We start from the raw sequence: 20303 nt of genomic DNA on the forward strand, positions 1-20303 counted from the left end.
CAGTCTGACTTACAGCCTGCCAAGCTGCTGCCAACCTCCCTAAATATAACTGCTAATACCATTTGATACAGTGAAGAAGAGAAGTATCCAAGAAACCAACGCTGGATGGGCACCGTGCTGTTCTCAGATTGAGGTTAAGCTGAGCAGCGTACTGTGGGATAATGAGATAACACTTTTTTACCCATACTAAATATATTGCCAGTTTGACCACCACTATTAAATAGATTGCCATGATATGTTGTACAGACATTCGTGGTCCTCGGAGAATGAATCCTACTGACTTTGGTGAAAAAGACTGCTGTGAAATCTATCTATGAAATATTCATAATTTGCCATCAGGATGAATTACAATCACTTTGGTGATTTAGATTTTTACATCTAACGTCACCATCCGTTTAAAAATGTAATGTGTCCAATACTTTAGTTCATGACAAAATAACTGCAAGACTAATGCTATTCCCATCAGCCTCGGCTGGACATTAGTAATAATTAGCTAATGTTAGCGTGCTAACACACTAACCAAGATGGTGAACATGGTAGAGCTGCTTACCATCTGCATATAAGCACTGTAATTTTGAGCATGTTAACATGCTGACATTAGCATTTATCTCAAGCACCACTGTGTCTAAGTTAGCATAGACTCTTATACAACTGTATACTGGAATAAGACTTAGTTTTAGGCTGTCAAAGTTAACGCGATTATAACGCGCCACTCAATTTCTTTGAGGCATTAAGGCAACCTGCGATTTTTAGGTTGTAGTGAGCTCAGTTTTAAAGCTAGAGTGAAGATACGGGTATCATATGAAACTAGAAAACCTAAGTTATCCATTGGTACACAAAGGAGGCTAAATAACGCTCCAAACTCACGCTATATTTTTGGCCAGAAAAAACTTCTTTCAAAGGGGTCCCTTGACCTCTGACCTCAAAATATGTGAATGAAAATAGGTTCTATGGGTATCCACAAGTCTCCCCTTTACAGACATGCCCACTTTATGATAATCACATGCAGTTTGGGGCAAGTCATAGTCAAGTCAGCACACTGACACACTGACAGCTGTTGTTGCCTGTTGGGCTGCAGTTTGCCATGTTATTATTTGAGCATATTGTTTATGCTAAATGCAGTACCTGTGAGGGTTTCTGGACAATATTTGTTATTGTTTTGTGTTGTTAATTGATTTCCAATTATAAATATATACACACATTTACATAAAGCAGCATATTTGTCCACTCCCATGTTGATAAGAGCATTAAATACTTGAAAAATCTCCCTTTGAGGTACATTTTGAACAGATTAAAAAATGTGATTAATTAGCGACTAATCACAATTAACTATGGACAATCATGCATTTAATCGTGATTAAATATTTTCAATTGGCAACCCTGATTTTATTCTTTCTTCTGCAGCAGATTAAATGCATATGCATCACCTAAGAGCAAAGCTGGATTATCTTTGCCTTGATGTTTTCTTTTGTTTTTTTACCCTATTTTTAACCATAAACATCTCCACAACGGGACCTGAGAAGGTGGCAGAAACTCTGAACTTGCGGGAGTCATGGACCCAATGCAGGAAAGAGAAATGTTTTTGGGTCTCACAGGCAAGACAAGCATGTAGAAAGCAGCTCCCACGTGTTTGGTGTTTGCTTCCATACACCATGATTCAATCTCAAAATTTGTAGGTATTAAAATAAACCTCATCTCTATATTTACTGTAATTTAGCACGTTATCATAGTTTTACTACTTAAAAACAAATATCTTGACAAAAAGTCAAATGGATATAGAATTTTACCAGCTTTGATACTTTAACTAGTGCTTTAAATCAAAATGAAATGGGAAACACGGTCAAAGATTGTGAAGATTGTGTTTAAGATGACTTCGAATGTGTTTTTTGAAATTGCTTTAAAATGTCCCTTGATGTGTCTGAAGACATTTAAAGACACTTTGATTGCTGCTGCAGCGAATGCTTCAGGATGTTTTATGATTATAAAGTGGCAGCTTTGATACCTCCGTAAATTAGAATACTTGCAAAACATGTTCGTACGGAGGAGGAATTTCATTTTTCATGGGTTTTAAACTTCAAAGGACAGCGCTTGAGAATTATAACACATCACTCCGGGGTTTCATGCAGAATTGATGATTTCTCCGTTTGCTTTGTGTCTATGATAGTTTGTCTTTGGGGAAACAGTCATTGTCTCTAAAATGCTTTGCGACACATCGTAAAGGTTTAGCCTATTTCAAATGTCGTCAAATTTGAGAAAAAGGAATCAACTATTATTATTTTTGTAACATTTTGACAACACAGGTCTGACCTTTTAAACTTTTAATTCGAGTAAAAACATGAAAATCACCTTGATTAAAGTTGTGTGGTGTCAACCTGAATACCAGTAATATTTTATAAGACACCTTCTCCTGTCTATTGTGTGAATGGAGATTTCACAGCACAGCCGCTGTGTGTCGATAAGCTTCATATGGATGCGTGTCACTGCAGCAGATTTCGACTTACAGCAGAGTCCCTACGCGATTCCTCTCCTCACGCCTGCTCTTCTTCCCATTGGTGGAGTCAGACACAAGATATTAACTAGGTCAATGAGATTCCTTCACACTCTTCCAACAGGGAACCACAGCGGAGGAGAGGAGTGAGGGGAGATATGAAGGAGAAGTGAGAAGCAGAGATGAGAAGAGGAGAATCTTCCTCAAAGCCAACACTGAGAGAGAGAAGAGCTCTGACATGAAACAAATCATGCCTGCAGTGACTCTCACTGAGCGTTGTTGACGCCACTTATGAAGAATGCAGGCATTCCCCTCTCGTACCTTTGTAGTAGTGAAACACAGCAACAAAAAACTCGAGGTTGAGGTAACTCTCGGAGATGCCCTCGATTCCTATTTTTACATGCGTGAAAAAAATGCAAATGCTGCCAATACTCTGTTAAACACAACTGTGCTAGCTGACGTCTCAGATGTTTAGAGGATGGCTATTTTCCACGAGAGGTGTTGGTAGGCGGAAAGGTTTCCAGTCCTTATGCAAAGCTAGGCTAACTAGCTGCTAGGTGTGGCTTTATATTTACTGTAGAGATATAACAAAGGTGTCAATTAGAGCTGCAAACCAATTCCCTGGTCCATCTTCTCAAATGTGAAGTTTTTTTTTTTAGGGCAGCAACAAACTATTATTTTCATTATCGATTAATCTATTTTTATTACTATAATCAATTAGTAATTTAGTCTAAAAATTTCCCAGGGCCCAAAGTGTTGTCTTGAAATTGCTAATTTAGTCCAATTAACCCAAAGCTATTCAATTTACAATGATATATGACAAAGAAAAGCATCAAATCTCATTTGAGAAGGTGGATCCTGAAAATATTCAGAATTTTTTCACTATTTTTGGTTAGAAAATGACTGAAATGATGAATTGATTATCAAAGTAGTTGCCTTTTCTGTTGTTTGAGGAATCCATTAATTGACTAATTGTTTCAACTCTACTCTGTTTTAAACATGTTTAGGAGTTAGTTGGACAAAACAAGCAGTTTTTGTAATGTGTGTAATTATGATATTTTATAGATGTTGATATATATTAGTATTAGTTGCAGCCCTATACTAACCATGCAAAAACATTTCTTATATAATTTCTGATTTCTGCCTCCAGGTGAATGAAGTTTTGTTTTGTTCGTCGCACCGACGCAAAAAAATAAAAAAGTAAAAAGTTCAACAATAATGTGAGTTTCCAGAATCAAAGTCCTAGTCACTCAATAATCGTCAGACCTTGCAGTTTTCTTTGGAACTACTTTTTACCAAAGAAATAGTCCCTATGAAAGCTGTCTGCGTGGCTAGATACCACTGGAGGGACATATTTTTTGTAATTTGGGTAACTACTCCCTTTATAGAAAATGATTGACTGCCTGCAAAAATGAGGGTACTCAATACGTAATAATGTAATTGCAGCTGCTTCAAAGAGGAGCATAATCTTACTTGGCACAGTAAAATACTCCTACAACTCCATTGCAGGAGAGCGCCTCCAAAATGTGTTATAAAATATGTTGACTTTGTCTTTTGACTGCGTGCTGTTCTCATGAGATCTGATGTCAGCTCAGTGCTTCTGTATGTCAACAAGCAGCACAAAGGATTATCATTCTGCCGTAATGAAAGATGAACTTATCACGGGGACAGAGAGCACCTAATAAATCACCTGATGCTCGTGTTATGCACGTTGACGTTTCATTAGTTCCGTTTCATTACACGTTATCAGTGGGCCTTTTCTTCAAATGTCAGAGGAATGAAAAATCTCTCCACTGATCGTTGTTTTCCTTCATACTGACCACACAGACGCAGCAGCAGCAGCAATTTGCTCCTCGGGCCGATATTGTAACAACAGAGGGTCTTGTCAACCCGCCCTCCTAAACTGTTTAATATCAGGTGTGTAAGCTGTGGAGCTGTGGTCGTATCGCAGGCAGACAGGGCCTACAGCCATCTGATTACAGCCATTCTCTGCCACTCTGCCTCTTTGTTTTTTTCTCTCTTGCTCTCCCCTCCCATCAGAGTGTGCCGAAACACGCCAGGCTGTTTTATAACAGGCCTTCTTGTTGGATTAATCCATGCAGGGGTGCCAATCTCTGGGCTGGAGTCACAGTGTGTAGCCTCTGATAGCAGAGAACAGGCACAGGCAAAGGGAAGAGATGGGCTTTAAAGGCCAGAGATGTCTAAACTATCTGGGGTCAGTTGTTCTTTTACCAATGTGGTGAGAAAAACAGGAAAATTAACTGACGAAGCTTTTTGTATTCTAAAAATGTGTTACCACTTAAAGCAGCAGTAGGTAGAAGTGGAGCAAATATGATTAAAAAAAGTTATTTTTATAAAACAGTCACTATATCCTGACAGTAGTGCATGAGACAGGTAATCTGAAAAAAATGATGTGCCAAATCTGTGTCCTCCGGTGCTCCAATGGCATCTGCAAGATTTCACAGACCGGAGGAAAACAACCAATCAGAGCCGAGCTGGGGCCTGCCGTCCAGCTGCCGTCTCTGAGCAGCTATCAATCACTCGCGAACTGCGATGAAACGGTCAAACTAGGCAGCGCTGATCAAATATGAATCAATATTCTGTTACTCTAATGTATATTTCTCTCCTCAAATGTTTTCAGAAACATCTTGAAGTGTACTGTTTAGCTACTGTTTAGTACTGTGAACGTTTGTGACCCGGCAGCTATGTTGAGATCAAATTGAGGAAATACCAAGCACCGTCCACCTGCCAATAGGAACACTCAGTAGGAACAAAATGACCTGTGATTGGCCAAAGTCTCCCGTCACAGGCTATATTTATTTTTTATTTTTTTAAAGTTATTTTTTTGGGGGCATTTTCCATTTTATTGAGAGGACAGTGGATAGAGTCTTGGAAAGGGGGGAGAGAGAGAGTGGATGCGGAAAGGGCCACAGGCCGGATTCGAACCCGGGCCGCCGCGGTCAGGACCAAGCCTTGATACATGGACGCCCGCTCTACCAACTGAGCTAACCCAGGCGCAAGCTAGATTTTTTTTAAAGCCTGAAAACAGAGCCATGAGGAGGTGCAGAAGTCTAGTTATCTCAAAACAGACTAAATTACAATATGCCGAAAGGTTATTATGGAATTTTGGCCCAATGATGGCAAAAATATTCTGCCTACTGCAGCTTTAACTGCAGTGGTGATAGTTAAACTTATTCATGCTTTTATTTCAAATAGATGAGACTATTGCAATGCTCTTTTTTCTTGGCCTTCTGAAAACAGTCAATTGAAAATTTTCAACTGATTCAGAACTGCGCTGCCAGCTAGACTTTTAACCAAAACAAGGAAGAGAGAGCATATTACCCCGGTTTTAGCTACACTCCATAGGCTCCCAGTATCTATTAGAATAGATTTTAAGCTTCTTTTACTTGTTATAATCCTTAACAAGCTCTCAGATCTTTTACCGATGGGTTTTTAAATACACCCAATTACTGTATATACTCAGGAAAATAGGCAGCGTATCTTTTTTAAACTATGCTCCATAATTATGAAATACCCTACCAAAATGTAAAAGAGGTGCGGGCTCTGTGAACATTTTTAAAAGACAGCTGAAAGCCTGTTTAATTAATTTGGCTTGTAATTAATTCCATTATATTTATTATTATGTATTTTAATTATTTTTTTACTAATTGTCAAATTTCACTAATGTATTTTAGCATCCACTGTCCTCTTATTGTCTAATTATAATATTGCCTATCTGTCCTTGTCTGACTGTGTTGCATTTGTATTTTTACTTTGAGCTACAGCTCCTGTAAAAAAAGTGCTTTATAAATTACGTTATTATTATTATTATTATTATTATAAAAAACTAAATGGAAGAAGACACAGGTGCCTCAGGTGTAATTAAGAAAAACTAGTAAAAATCCAAAGGAGTGTGGAGAGTTTTCTGCTTTTCACTGCTTTACATTAAACCTGGGTCACGATTTACAATGCCTTATTAAAACAGGAAGGGAAAGCAACAACCTGTCAGTCCAGTTGAACCACATTCTTATCAGTGAAACGTGCTACTTCCCTCTCCTACGAGGTTTATCTCTGTGACTGAGCAACTCCAAGAGCAGAGGGCAGATTCTTACATTCATTCATTGAAATGCATCCCGAACTAAATGTTTGTAAATACTCTTATCATCCCCTGCTACCAACAATAAAAAAGAATAAACAGGTCACCCGCTGTGCATTATGGATTTCACGGGAATTACAGACAAAATGACTACATGGTGATTAAACTACAGGAAGAAATCCCAGACAAAGAAACTGTGTATTTCCATGCAACAAAATGAAAATATTGGGGTGCTGCATTATAAAGCGCGCCTCTGGTAAGGACTGGGGGGAAGAGACATGGCGTCACGTGATGTCGAAGTGCAGATTCAGAGACGGCTTGTGTTTTTCTGGGACAAACCTCGGGGGAACACGAAAAAAAATCTGCAATCATTTGGAGCATCCGCTATCTGAGCCTCTCTCCGACTCCCTCGCCTAATTCTCTGTTTACAACAGAGTCTGTGTCATCCTTTGTATCGCAATACTGCTCAGAATTAAGGGTCTGGAGCCACCACCAGTACTGCAACTGCTGCAACTGCTGTGCAAATTAAAAAACTCCTCATGTGTAGCGTCCTCTCACTTCAGCCTTACAATCATTTTCTTCCGAAAGGTTACGAGTGTCGAGCGACAACAACAAAAACCGGAGCTTGCATTTGCTGCATTAGCACATCTGGAACTAGAATATGGATTTTCTGTCTTCGTCCGAGCACATGCAGCTCAGTCGGGGGCTGATAAGTCGCCTTTAAAAACAACAATGTTGCAAACACAGATAGTTAAGGTCATAAACTGGCTCAGAGTATAGATTTTCAACCAGCGGTAGACCTATTTGGAGAGGCATGTATCAGAGGTCACTGTGGCACAAGCTGGCAATCAAAGCGGCAGCACGTGGGACGATACTAAAAAAAGTATCCAGCTGCCAAAAGAAAGCCACATCTCCATGCTGACTGGTGTGGTATTAGCCTACTTTCTCTCTGCTGCCAGACAGCATGTTACCTGCTGTCAAAATCGATTTAGTCTAAGCAGCTGAACCCTGGCAGCACTGAGAATAGCCTCCGCTCATCTCATTACCTGCAAGAAGACCTTACTCCAAATACTCTCCACTGAGCAACATGAGAGTAACGATGATACAAAAGCTCATAGAGAAAGGTCAGAATTCTACAGCTACACTGTTAAACAGGGGTGCAAATACCATCAGTAGCTCACTATACATATACTGAAGACTCTAATGCCAATTTAATTAATCTGATATGTTTGAACATATTAAAAACAACATGAATTGGAAGTGTGTCTGTACATCCATAGTTACAGTGCAAATTATGATTTTCTATGGTGCAGATTAATCAAAATGTAAACAAATAAACAAACAAGGCTAAAAAATGGGGCTCAGGTGTATCTAAATATCTAACTTTATGACTCTATGGTAACATTGTACTTCCTGTAAACATCACCCAAAGCAGGATGGGAGCTGTGGCAAAATCCATTAAAATTAAAATACTATAAGTACATGTTTGATACTAAATCTCTTATCAAAATGGTTGTTATATCACTGAAACACTGACATTCTCTGATATCATATCAACATATGAAACTGATTTGCTGTCTGTTGAAAACTTTTGGACTTGCAGCCAAAAAAACAACAAAAAACTGCATATATCTTTTTTCATAAAAAGCGTCCTGGATCGTGTATTGTACCACTGAGATACCAATAAATGGTTAATTGATTTCTGAGAAACCTAAATTACTCTGAAAATAACAATATCAAGCCCTTATCCCACTGGAAAATAACCAACTAACACCCACTAACATCTGGCTTTTGTCTTTAGTGGGAAAGGTTACAATCGACATTCATTCCAGGGACAAATTACTCTGCAGTAGTGACGGGTATTTATCGGCTCTAGCTCCGATCGGCAGTGATGGAAACATGACGCCCGGGTGGACACGCTCATAAGATGCTATGTGACGCGCGGTGAAGTGAATATATAATAAAATCAATATAAATAAAATCAACAGGGATTTGGACAATTATTATAATTATGATCACTGTACAAAACATACAATTAATATGCGGTCAATAAAAAACCCTATTTCACTGAGATAGATGTGAAAAAAACAGCCAGTATATTCACTTCTCAAAGCTACCAGACTCCGTTGACAGAAACAGTAATTTCACCTCGCTGATCTATCAAAACACACTTCATTCAAACTCTACAGAAACAAAATAAAACTCATCAAAACTGTCTTTGTTAGACATTCCACTGTTTCAACAATCACCAACTCTGATTTGGTCGGAATAAACCCTTAATTCACAGAGTTAGATGTGACAAGAAACAGACGTTATATGCGCTTCTCAGAGCTTTGAGACTTCATAGACTGAAACAGTTATTTTACCTTGCTAGTCATTGTAAAACACATTTCATTCAAACTCTACAGAAACAAAATAAAACTCATCAAAACCGTCTTTGTTAAATATTCCACCGTTTCAACAATCACCAACTCTGATTTGGTCAAAGTAAACCCTTAATTCACAGAGTTAGATGTGAAAAGAAACAGACGTTATATGCACTTCTCAAAGCTGCCAGACTCCATTGACAGAAACAGTTATTTTACCTTGCTGGTCATTGTAAAACACATTTCATTCAAACTCTGCAGAAACAATATAAAACTCATCAAAACCTTCTCTGTTGGTTTTTCCACTGTTTCAACAATCACCGACTCTGGTTTGAGAGTTTGAAAGAGAGACTGAATAAGCGACAGAAATATATAAAAAAAAGAAGTAACCACCGCAACATTTTCACTGTTTGCTATCCCGTTTGTCTCATCGAACATGACACAGCAGAAAAAAAAACATAAAGTCACACTTGTCTACTGGCAATGGGAAAGGAGGTTATTGCCTATTTTTTAGCAGGTTTTCCTGTGTTTAAAAAAACAACAGATACCAACAGACTGACTGGCTGAATTCACAAAGTATTTGTAAACTCTTTCATTTTGCAGAGCTAAACGGGTGGAAAGAGTCTTTGCTCGAGGGAAAGCTGCTGAACTTCTTTCCAGATAGACGTTTATGGGAACTGACTGGATTTCTTTTTTGGCCTGGAGGTTACCTCTTAAAAACACCTCAGCTGTGAGTGGGAGGGGTGGTTTGCAGCTTCAGGTATTATTGTGTAGTACTTTAGCTCTATCTGAATATCTGTAGTAAACGTGTAGTACTTCCAAAAACGCATCTAACCCACCATTTCTTCTGCAACTATTCTACCAGAATTAAGCAGTAAATAAGGACATGTTCATATATTGTTGTAAGGTGTTAAAAAATAACGTGCATCATTGCACAAAGCAATTGTTTTGAAAGGGCTGTCAAGGAAGTGATTGATGGAATTAATTCACTGCAGTGACCCTGCTGATCAGGCCGGTGATCAACATTGATCCCCTTGTTTATATGCAGGAAGTTAAGAGGTCACAACATTGACGAGTGTCTCGTGGTAGGCTGGAGATTCATCCTGTGCAAACGGTTTCACTGCTATTCTGATGATTACCACAGCTCACTCTCAATACTCTCTAACCAGTATCATCATTCACCACTAGGCCCAAACAGATTCTCAAGATTACGATATTTCTGTGTAGATCTGGACGATTAGCATCTACGGAGATAAAAGCAAATGTTTCCCCACGAGCTGCAACAGCCTCTCCATCATCATCCTCTCACCTCTTTGGTCCTCTCCAGCTCGTTGTGCAGCGCCTGTTTGGAGATCTCCACCTCGATGATATTCTGTCTGAGCAGCTCGTTCTCATCCTCGGCTCGGCTGCGTTTGTCCTCCACGCTCTCCAACTCGTTGTGCAAACGCACCGACACATCTTTGGCCACCTGAGATCACAGGGACGGATATGTTGAAGGACAAACACTTAAAGTTCAAACAGATGATACAAAATGGATATATAAATACTGAATGATATGTGCCTTTAACACACACAATACACTATTTATATATTCATATATGGGCTCAGATCTAAACACCAACACATATGCATGCCCGCTACGGTTAGACCAATTTGGAGACGTCACCTTGGGACTTGTATTAGACAATTTTAACTATTTATGACATTTTATGGACTAAAAGATAAATGATTCATTGATAATGAAAATGTTCGCTAGTTGAAGCCCTAAACTGTCGGAATGAAAAGTTATCTAAGCATTTTTTTTTTATTTCAATTTGGATTTATTACAAATTAATTACTCACTTGGAGCCATCCAGTTTCCTATAGTTTTCCCAACACTGAAAAGTTTCTGTACTCTACTTTAAGAAACTTCTAACCCAGTTAAAAATATATAAATATTTCATTAGTCTGGGTTGAGGGGAGAGCTTTCATGTCTTTAAGATGCTGTTTTAAAGCTTTTACAGGTTGCAATGATACAATTCTGGGGGAATACTTTGCAATACCAAATCCAAATTTATACGAAGATTATTGGTCCGATATGTGGCAAACTCACAACAAGAGCATGCTCAGACTCTTCTGACTCCTCGCATGTTTTAAACAGAGAATACCAACTTCTGCCCTCCAACAGGCGATTTAGAGTTCTTTTATACATGAGTTTTACCTGTTGCTAAACCAAAATCAGTGTGCTGCTAAATGAGATCTGAATCCAGAGGATTTAATGTGATATGTTTAATCGTCACAACTGTTTGAGTGTGTTTTGTAAGTCTATGAGTGTCTTAGCATCTGTCTTATGTGTCTTAAACTGTGTTTAACCTGTATGTCAATTTTTTTTAACTGAACTGCCTGAGGATGTAAAATGAATTTCAGTGTAAACTGACAATAAAGTTATATCGTATCGTATCGCTTCGTATCACATCATATCGCATCTTATCGCATCGTATTAGGGATGAAACTAACGAATATTTTTCATTGTCAATTATTTTCTCGAATAATCTATTAGTTGTTTGGTCTAAAAAGGTGTCCGAAAATGGTGAAAAAATGGTGATCAGTGTTTCCCAAAGCCTAAGATGACGTCCTCAAATGTCTTGTTGTGTCCACAACTCAAAGATATTCAGTTTATTGTCATAGAGGAGTAAAGAAACCAAAATATATTCACATTTAAGAAGCTGGAATCACAGAATTTAGACTTTTTTTTCTTAAAAAATGACTCAAACTGATTAATCGATTATCAAAATAGTTGACGAATAATCAAATACTTGACGGCTAATCGTATCGTTTAGCTTCGCACCATAATTGTATCGTATCGTATCGTTTTGCTTCATACCGTAATCGTATCGTAATCGTATAGTATTGCATCATATCGTATCGTATCTTCTGGTATGAAAATTGGACAATCTAAAAACACTGAATAAAAGAACAGTGAGTAGTTGGCAGTTGTTACTGGTCAATCCTTAATACAACGACACAAACACTCTCACAGACCTTGAGGTCCTGCTCCAGACTCCGGAGCATATCTCCGTCCACGTGGCCGGTCTGTGCGACCCGCAGGCTCTTCTGCTCGGTCTTTCGCAGGCGGTATTGCAGGATGCGGCAGTTCTTGTTGGAGCGGTCCAGGTCTCTCCGCAGCTCCTGCAGCTGGTAGACCTCCTCCTCCAGGTAGCTGTCTCGCACCTCCTCCATCTCCGCCCGCAGCTCGTCCACTTCATCCTGAGAGACAAACAGAGGAATACAGAGATGAAACATAAATACCACCTCCACACACCACGATAATAACGTTGATATCCAACATGTGTGACCAGTTTTCTTTCTTTTTTCACATCAATGAAAGTTGACATTCTCTGCTGCAATTAATGCGGACTCTCGTGTTATCATTCTGTTTTGCAAACAGCAGCAAGTACTTTTAAGTTTTCTGTGTGTAAAGGTCAAAGGTAAAGATGGGTTTATGTTTGCAGGAAATATATACATTTAAATGCCAATACTGTGAATGATGTACTGTTCAATTCTGCAGCAAAAATATTTCTGTTGGTACGCCAGAGAAATATTGTTTAGCAGCTCCAAAATCTTTGTATTTGTGAAGCATTTTTGGTACAAAAAAGCATTTAACCTAGCCAGAAGTGGGTCAAAAGGAGTGAAGTTTTTCCTGAGGGTGGCGTTACAGAAAAGGCTACAGAATCATCAACATCAAAAGCAATACAAAGATAGAAAGTTATCTGCATCCACATATTGAATTATGATATTTTAGCTCCTTCTGTCTATTTCCATGTATGTCTTTGCGTCCTTGTACTTATGTATTTATTATGCATTTAAAAAAAAGATATATTTGCGGTTGGCGCCAGAGGAAAGCTAATGGAGTGTCCAAAATGTTCAGCTTCTAGGGAGGACGAATGATAATAATTAAAATGAACATTTCTTCTGTACAAGTTTTGACTTGAAGTACCTTTAGATGACCAAATTTCCTGTCTACAAATATCTATCAACGTCATGGAAATCCATTAGTTTTAGGGTGTCATGGGCAAAGGGGTTGGTTAAATCTGACTGACAGTGATGCTGGACAAAAACTCAAGGGGGTTGAAAAAAGACTGTAGTACATCTTACTGTTGGAAGAACAGACTGACCAACTGATGTAGCTACACCACTGGGCTTAAAAGACCAGTGTGTAACATTTCGGGGGATCTATTAGCAGGAATGGAATATGATATTCATAACTATGTTTTCATTAGTGTATAATCACCTGAAACTAAGAACCGTTGTGTTTTCGTTAGCTTAGAATGAGTCCTTCATATCTACATAGGGAGCTGGTCTTCTCCACGGAGTCCTCCATGTTTCTACAGTAGCCCAGAATGGACAAACCAAACACTAACTCTAGAGAGAGCCTTTCACGTTTTTATGTTACCTGAAGGCCACCGTAGTTCTCCAACAGGCTTGTGAAACTGTGAGCTGCAGAGTGTAAATCTGTGGTACCGCCAGCCGTCTGACTTCCGTTGCTCCTAAAATAGTGTTATTATAGTAAGGATGGCCTCTGAGCGAGGTGAACGGCATTACCATGGTTTTGCACTCAGCGCCTCATGATACAGCACTGTTGGAAAGGGAGGGCGGAGGGGTATTTAATTGGTTGCCATCTGCAACCACATCACTAGATGCTGCCAAATCCTACACACTGCGCCTTTAAGAGTGGCCATGGATATATCAGAAATTTGATTTTTGTTTTTAATTTGTAGGGCCATTTTTAGCCTTCATTGACTTCTTAAGTTCAAGAACTTTAAACAGTAAACAGGAAATGAAGATTCTGCTCCATGAAAAAGTAATGCGGTTTGCAGTTTGCCTAAACAATAACAGCAGAGGGATGATGTACATATTTCTAATTCAGCGACATAACTTCAAAGAAATATTAGGCATTTCAAGCATAAAGCTAGTATAGAGGAGATGCAATATAATATACTTTTGTCCATTATACTTTCATATGATTACACATACGAGTTCCAGTAAAGCAAGTACTCTGGTGCTGATGATGTAACATCAATAGTTGGCTCTAAGCATCTTATCTCTTGGATTGGATCATTCCCCATCAACATGAAACAACCCAGCCTTGATGGAGGTAGAGAGGGAAAGATTTATCTGTAGTACTACGATAGTTTGTTCGGTAACCTCGAGGGTTTTCTGCTTCTCTCCATCCTGAGGAATCAGTTTGCTCTGTAGATTTCCCCTGGGATGGGTATTCAAAGGGTTTGACTGGCACCTGATGAAAAGACAATTGTATGCTGAGGGGGTGCGGGGGGTGGGTTGGGAATTGTGTGTCAATTAATGAGAAAACTAAATCTCTCCTCATTTGGAAAAGCACAGAGCCCATTGTTATCTGAGGAGGGCCCTGGAGGAAGGAGCGAATGACCTCGCACAGGGTCGGCCCAATCGATGGCCAGGTTAAAATCAGAGCAGCATCCTGGGAGCAGGTATATTTACAGAATATCACTGATGTTTATGGGGAGGGTGTACGCCGAGTCATCACCGGTACTTAGTCATCTCTTTAAGGGTTTTAAGTGTGGATATCTTAATTGATCTATATGTACTCTGGGGAATGTCAAATAAATTGTGAAAAAATCCTCACGATTTCACAACCCAAGATGACTTCTTCAAATAAATTGTTTTGACCAACCAACAGTCCAAAACTCAAAGACAATCTATTTGCTATCAACTATGACAAAGAAGAGCAGCAAATATTCATATCTGAGAAGCTGGACTCAGTGAATGTTCAATAGAAAATTCAAGCTGCAATAACTCATTAATTAGTCATTTTTTAAGGGAAAATACCAAAAATTTGCTGGTTCCAACATCTTAAATGTGAAGTTTGGCAACTTTTCTTTTTTTTATGTGAAAGGAAACTAAATATATTTTGAGTTTACGTCACATCTGGGCTCTGGGAACTTGCGGGACATTTTCATTTTACATTTTTTTGACAATTTAAAGACCATGCAATTACTTAATTACTTGAATTTAGTGTTCAGCAGATTAATCGCTCATGAAAATTAGGGCTGCGACACACGATTATTTTCATTATTGATTAATCGGACGATTATTTCTCAATCCAGCAATTAATTGTTTCATTCTATTTTTTTTAAAACAGTTAAAAAAGGAACCCAAATCTGAGTGTGACATATTGAAATGTTGTTTTGTCTGGCCAACAGTCCAAAGATATTCAATTTACAAAGATATTAAACAGAGAAAAGCAGACTGAGATTGATTACCAGAACAGTCAACAGTTAATTTTCTGTTGATGGTCTACTCGTTTTATCGACGAGTCATTGCAGCTCTAAAGGAAATTTGTTAGTTGCAGCCCAAAAAATCAGTTTCTATGTATTTTATGTATACTCAATAAGACAGGTTAAAATCCCCTTCATGACATATTTTCTCTTCATGCAATCAAAAGAAGCAAAAACACCTAATAATATAATCTAAAATAAAAGTGAGAGGTTGAAATAAATGTGATAAACATGTTTTTCAATGAGCAGTAGTGAAGTAGCAGCGGTGGGGACTCCCAGACGTTTTGGGGGCATGGAGGGCGGGAGGGGGAGGTAGAGGAGTTCACCTCCGAGTCCCAGCTGGCAGACTGACTGACTGACTGACTGAACCCCACACACATGGGACATCTGACTGTTATCAAGTCCTGTGGGATAAAGCCATTACAGCCAGAGCCAGCAAAGCTGATTAACTCTCTTGTGTTTCTACCGAGCCAGAGAGAGAGAGAGAGAGAGAGACACAGACATGCGTGATCAAGTTTGAAATAATACTCTGGGTAACATGCAAATAAACCTGTCTGCCATCGGAAAAAATAAATAAATAAACCTGCGAGATTGTTTGCCGCATTATCTGTTTGCCCCCCCCTCTCCAATTTATGGGGATAGCCTACTTAAAGAAGTGGGGGGAGAGGGAGAGGGGGATCCTGCATGAAATCTTCAAGCAGGATCTTCATGCAATATGTAAAATACAACAATGAAATGTTGGAAATCTGATTAAAAAACTACTGTGCATCCCTGACTACAATCTGTTCACATCATTACAGGAGATGATGTTACTCTCTGTGTCCCAGATGCAACATGAGGGGGGGGGGTGGGAGGGCGCAAAATGTGATGTTTTTCTGTCAAAATAGACTTTGGGGAGATGTCAGCAACACTATTATAAAGAAAATAAAGTCTAGGGACACATCAGGGTGAAGCCACTATCAATAAAAGACCCATCAATAAAGGTCAACCCCACAGGGAAGCCCGGGAAGGGTAAAAAAGACGACATGATGGATGGAGAGGCGACAGAGGGACATCATGGGGATGACAGCTGGGCATTAAAGGAGAGGCGTTTAGATTTTTTAATCATTTATACATTTAGATTATGCTTTCAATCAGTGAGCAGGTGGAAGTTGCTCAAGGACACTTAAAAAAAAAAGCAGGTGATGGTGGGGATTGAACTCCTGTAAAGGAACTGTTTGGGGTCCTCTTTGGGGAAACAGCTGGATAGAGATTAAATGGGGCAACAAATCTTTTAAATGTAGATTTTGAATTATGTTGTTTGTTATATAAAACATATGCAACAAATAGTATTGCCTGCCGTGTTAACTTGTTGAGATAAAATAAGATAAGATAGGATTAACCTTTATTAATCCCCGGAGGGAAATTCAAGTGTCAAAGCAGCAACATCAGCAAACAGAGTGAAACACAGGAGAGGTAAAGGTATACAAAAATTATAAAAACAATAATAGAGATATAACAGATACAGAGTGAATGGGTGAACATAGTGTGTGCAGTCCGTCAATAAATAAATGTAGTATGTGCATATGTGCAGTCTATAAAGTGGTATATAGGATGTGTAGTGTAAAGTAAGTGTAAAGTGCGCCAGTGGTTAGAGTCCAAGATGGTTGCAGATAGTGCATGTTTAAAGGCAGATAGTGCATGTGTAAAGGCAGATAGTGCATGTGTAAAGGCAGATGTGCATGTTTAAAGGCAGATAGTGCATGTTAAAAGGCAGATGTGCATGTTTAAAGGCAGATCGTGCATGTTTAAAGGTAGATAGTGCATGTGTAAAGGCAGATAGTGCATGTTTAAAGGCAGATAGTGCATGTGTAAAGGCAGATAGTGCATGTGTAAAGGCAGATAGTGCATGTTTAAAGGCAGATGTGCATGTTTAAAGGCAGATCGTGCATGTTTAAAGGTAGATAGTGCATGTTTAAAGGTAGATAGTGCATGTGTAAAGGCAGATGTGCATGTTTAAAGGCAGATCGTGCATGTTTAAAGGTAGATAGTGCATGTGTAAAGGCAGATAGTGCATGTTTAAAGGCAGATAGTGCATGTTAAAAGGCAGATGTGCATGTTTAAAGGCAGATCGTGCATGTTTAAAGGTAGATAGTGCATGTGTAAAGGCAGATAGTGCATGTTTAAAGGCAGATAGTGCATGTGTAAAGGCAGATAGTGCATGTTTAAAGGCAGATAGCGCATGTTAAAAGGCAGATGTGCATGTTTAAAGGCAGATTGTGCATGTTTAAAGGTAGATAGTGCATGTTTAAAGGCAGATGTGCATGTTTAAAGGCAGATCGTGCATGTTTAAAGGTAGATAGTGCATGTTTAAAGGTAGATAGTGCATGTGTAAAGGCAGATGTGCATGTTTAAAGGCAGATCGTGCATGTTTAAAGGTAGATAGTGCATGTGTAAAGGCAGATAGTGCATGTTTAAAGGCAGATAGTGCATGTTAAAAGGCAGATGTGCATGTTTAAAGGCAGATCGTGCATGTTTAAAGGTAGATAGTGCATGTGTAAAGGCAGATAGTGCATGTTTAAAGGCAGATAGTGCATGTGTAAAGGCAGATAGTGCATGTTTAAAGGCAGATAGCGCATGTTAAAAGGCAGATGTGCATGTTTAAAGGCAGATCGTGCATGTTTAAAGGTAGATAGTGCATGTTTAAAGGTAGATAGTGCATGTGTAAAGGCAGATAGTGCATGTTTAAAGGCAGATGTGCATGTGTAAAGGCAGATAGTGCATGTTTAAAGGTAGATAGTGCATGTGTAAAGGCAGATAGTGCATGTTTAAAGGCAGATAGTGCATGTGTAAAGGCAGATAGTGCATGTTTAAAGGCAGATAGCGCATGTTAAAAGGCAGATGTGCATGTTTAAAGGCAGATGTGCATGTGTAAAGGCAGATCGTGCATGTTTAAAGGTAGATAGTGCATGTGTAAAGGCAGATAGTGCATGTTTAAAGGCAGATAGTGCATGTGTAAAGGCAGATAGTGCATGTTTAAAGGCAGATAGCGCATGTTAAAAGGCAGATGTGCATGTTTAAAGGCAGATCGTGCATGTTTAAAGGTAGATAGTGCATGTTTAAAGGTAGATAGTGCATGTGTAAAGGCAGATAGTGCATGTTTAAAGGCAGATGTGCATGTGTAAAGGCAGATAGTGCATGTTTAAAGGCAGATAGTGCATGTGTAAAGGCAGATGTGCATGTTTAAAGGCAGATAGCGCATGTTAAAAGGCAGATGTGCATGTTTAAAGGCAGATCGTGCATGTTTAAAGGTAGATAGTGCATGTTTAAAGGCAGATAGCGCATGTTTAAAGTTCTTAAAGTCCTAATAGTTCTCATATGGGGGTCAGATATCATCGGCCATACCTTGAGGTAGTCGTTTTCAGATCTCAGATCCTCCACCTCCCGCAGCAGCTCCTCCTCAGTTACATCCTTGGTGCCTGGCAGTCGGAATTGTGCTCCTGATGAGGGTTTCTCCTGCTTGTGTTTCTCTCCATGCTGAGCCTGAGACATCATGCTGCTGCTGCTTCCCTTGGCGGCGGCGGAGGAAGCGTCGCTTGTGCGCAGAGGAGCACCAGCAGCTCCGGTAGCAGCAGCAGGAGGAGCTCCGGTAGCCGCTCCAGTCAGCGGATTATCGCCTCCCACCTGATCCCTGTCACTGGAGCCGGTGCCGGACTCGGCGTCGCTACTAGCGGCCGGTGCCAGCTTCTGCTCGTCCGACAGCGGCTCGGACGGACAGTCGGACAGGTCGGAGCTGCTGTCAGTCTGGCTGACCCGAGAAGAGCCGAGAAGAGGCGCTGCTCCGGTGGGTACCCGGATCGGGGATCCATGGCTGAGAGGGCCTTGGGGGGACCCCGAGGAGCCTAGTCTCCCCTTCTTGCCTTTAGCGAGGACAGGACTGCTGCTGGTGGAGCTGCTGTCCGGCTTAATGCTGCCGGCTGCTGCTGCATGCTGGAGCACCTTGGTGGGCTTCTTCGCCACAGAGGTCTTACTTTTCGCCGTGGTGGCTGATGGTTTCTCCTTCGCTCCGGTCGTGTTGCGTCTGGAGCTGCGGTTCGGATGGGCCAAGGGCACCGAGGAGGACTGCTGCTGCTTGTTGAATTTGGGTGATTTGGGTACGATGGCAGGTGGCTTGGTGGAGCAGCGAGAGTGCACATCCTTGAGGAAAGGTCTGGCCGGAGAAGGCACTCGGTTCAGTCTCTTCTTCTCCAACTGGTGGTTCTGGTTCTGCGGTTTGGTTTCGCTGCCAGAGCCATTGGAGCTCTCCATCATACACCGACACCACCAGGAGGGCGATGGAGGAAACGATCAATCCACAACAGCACCACCGCGGAAAATCTCCTCTGACATGCGACGGTGTGAGAAAAACAGCCAGCAGGTTGCTCTACTACCTTCTTCTTCTTCCTTGTCGGGCTGTGGATGATGCGCATCCTGCGAGGTGCTTATTGCTTTACTCCATCTCTCCGTGTGCATTCACCAGGTTGTCATTGTAGTCCCCTCTGCTGCCTTGAAGAAACGCTGCAACACAGAATGGGATTACTGGGACGGATGGGGATGACAGACAGGTTGCATCCGCAGACTCGTGAGGCTCCAAGTTAGAAAGAAAAGAGTCAGTCTTAGTCAGATCAGCCCTCTTCTTCTTCTTCTTCTTCTTCCTCTGCAGACCGGCTCTCCATCCCTCTGTGAGTGTTGGGCCCCCCAGTCTCTCTCGCGTACCCCCTTCCCACTCCCTCCTATCTATCTGACATGTAAGATCTGCAATCGCTGCTGCGGTGTGGTGTGAGGAGGGGAGGAGAGGAGAGGAGAGGAGAGGAGGCTCGACGCCCGTGATTTCCTGCGAGGCGCATGCGCTGCTGCCTCCTCACGAGCAACCAGAGCAAGCACACCCCTTATTTTCTGTGGGACCATGCAGGCGGGACCAGGTCTGACACGCTTTGGTGCGCATGCCCTAACGACACACACACTCTGTTGGCTATTGGACACCTTCACATGAGGTGCAACGATGGACTCAGGAGGCACCATCACCTCTTCCCTTTGGGAAA

General features: G+C 40.6%; 1 protein-coding gene across 5 annotated transcripts in view; it reads right to left on the reverse strand.

The window, feature by feature from the left end:
* The window catches only part of mtcl1 (microtubule crosslinking factor 1), a 98684-nt gene extending 78408 nt beyond the window's left edge, over positions 1–20276 (reverse strand). For 3 of the 5 annotated variants that reach the window (XR_012595923.1, XM_074651941.1, XM_074651944.1), the window contains exons 1-3: positions 18628–20275; positions 11972–12196; positions 10260–10418 (exon numbers count right to left, since the gene is read on the reverse strand). Coding sequence is in view for 4 of the 5 variants with exons in the window: in XM_074651941.1 (XP_074508042.1) it covers positions 10260–10418; positions 11972–12196; positions 18628–19533 (1290 nt within the window). In the remaining variant the exon portion in view is untranslated. Of the gene's footprint in view, positions 1–10259; positions 10419–11971; positions 12197–18627 lie in introns of all 5 variants that reach the window. The other 2 variants (XM_074651942.1, XM_074651943.1) reach the window with 2 other exon arrangements.
* Between the last annotated feature and the right edge of the window lie 27 nt (positions 20277–20303).

This window comes from Sebastes fasciatus, chromosome 11 (assembly GCF_043250625.1).
Source record: "Sebastes fasciatus isolate fSebFas1 chromosome 11, fSebFas1.pri, whole genome shotgun sequence".
In the NCBI taxonomy this organism is placed as follows: Eukaryota; Metazoa; Chordata; class Actinopteri; order Perciformes; family Sebastidae; genus Sebastes; species Sebastes fasciatus.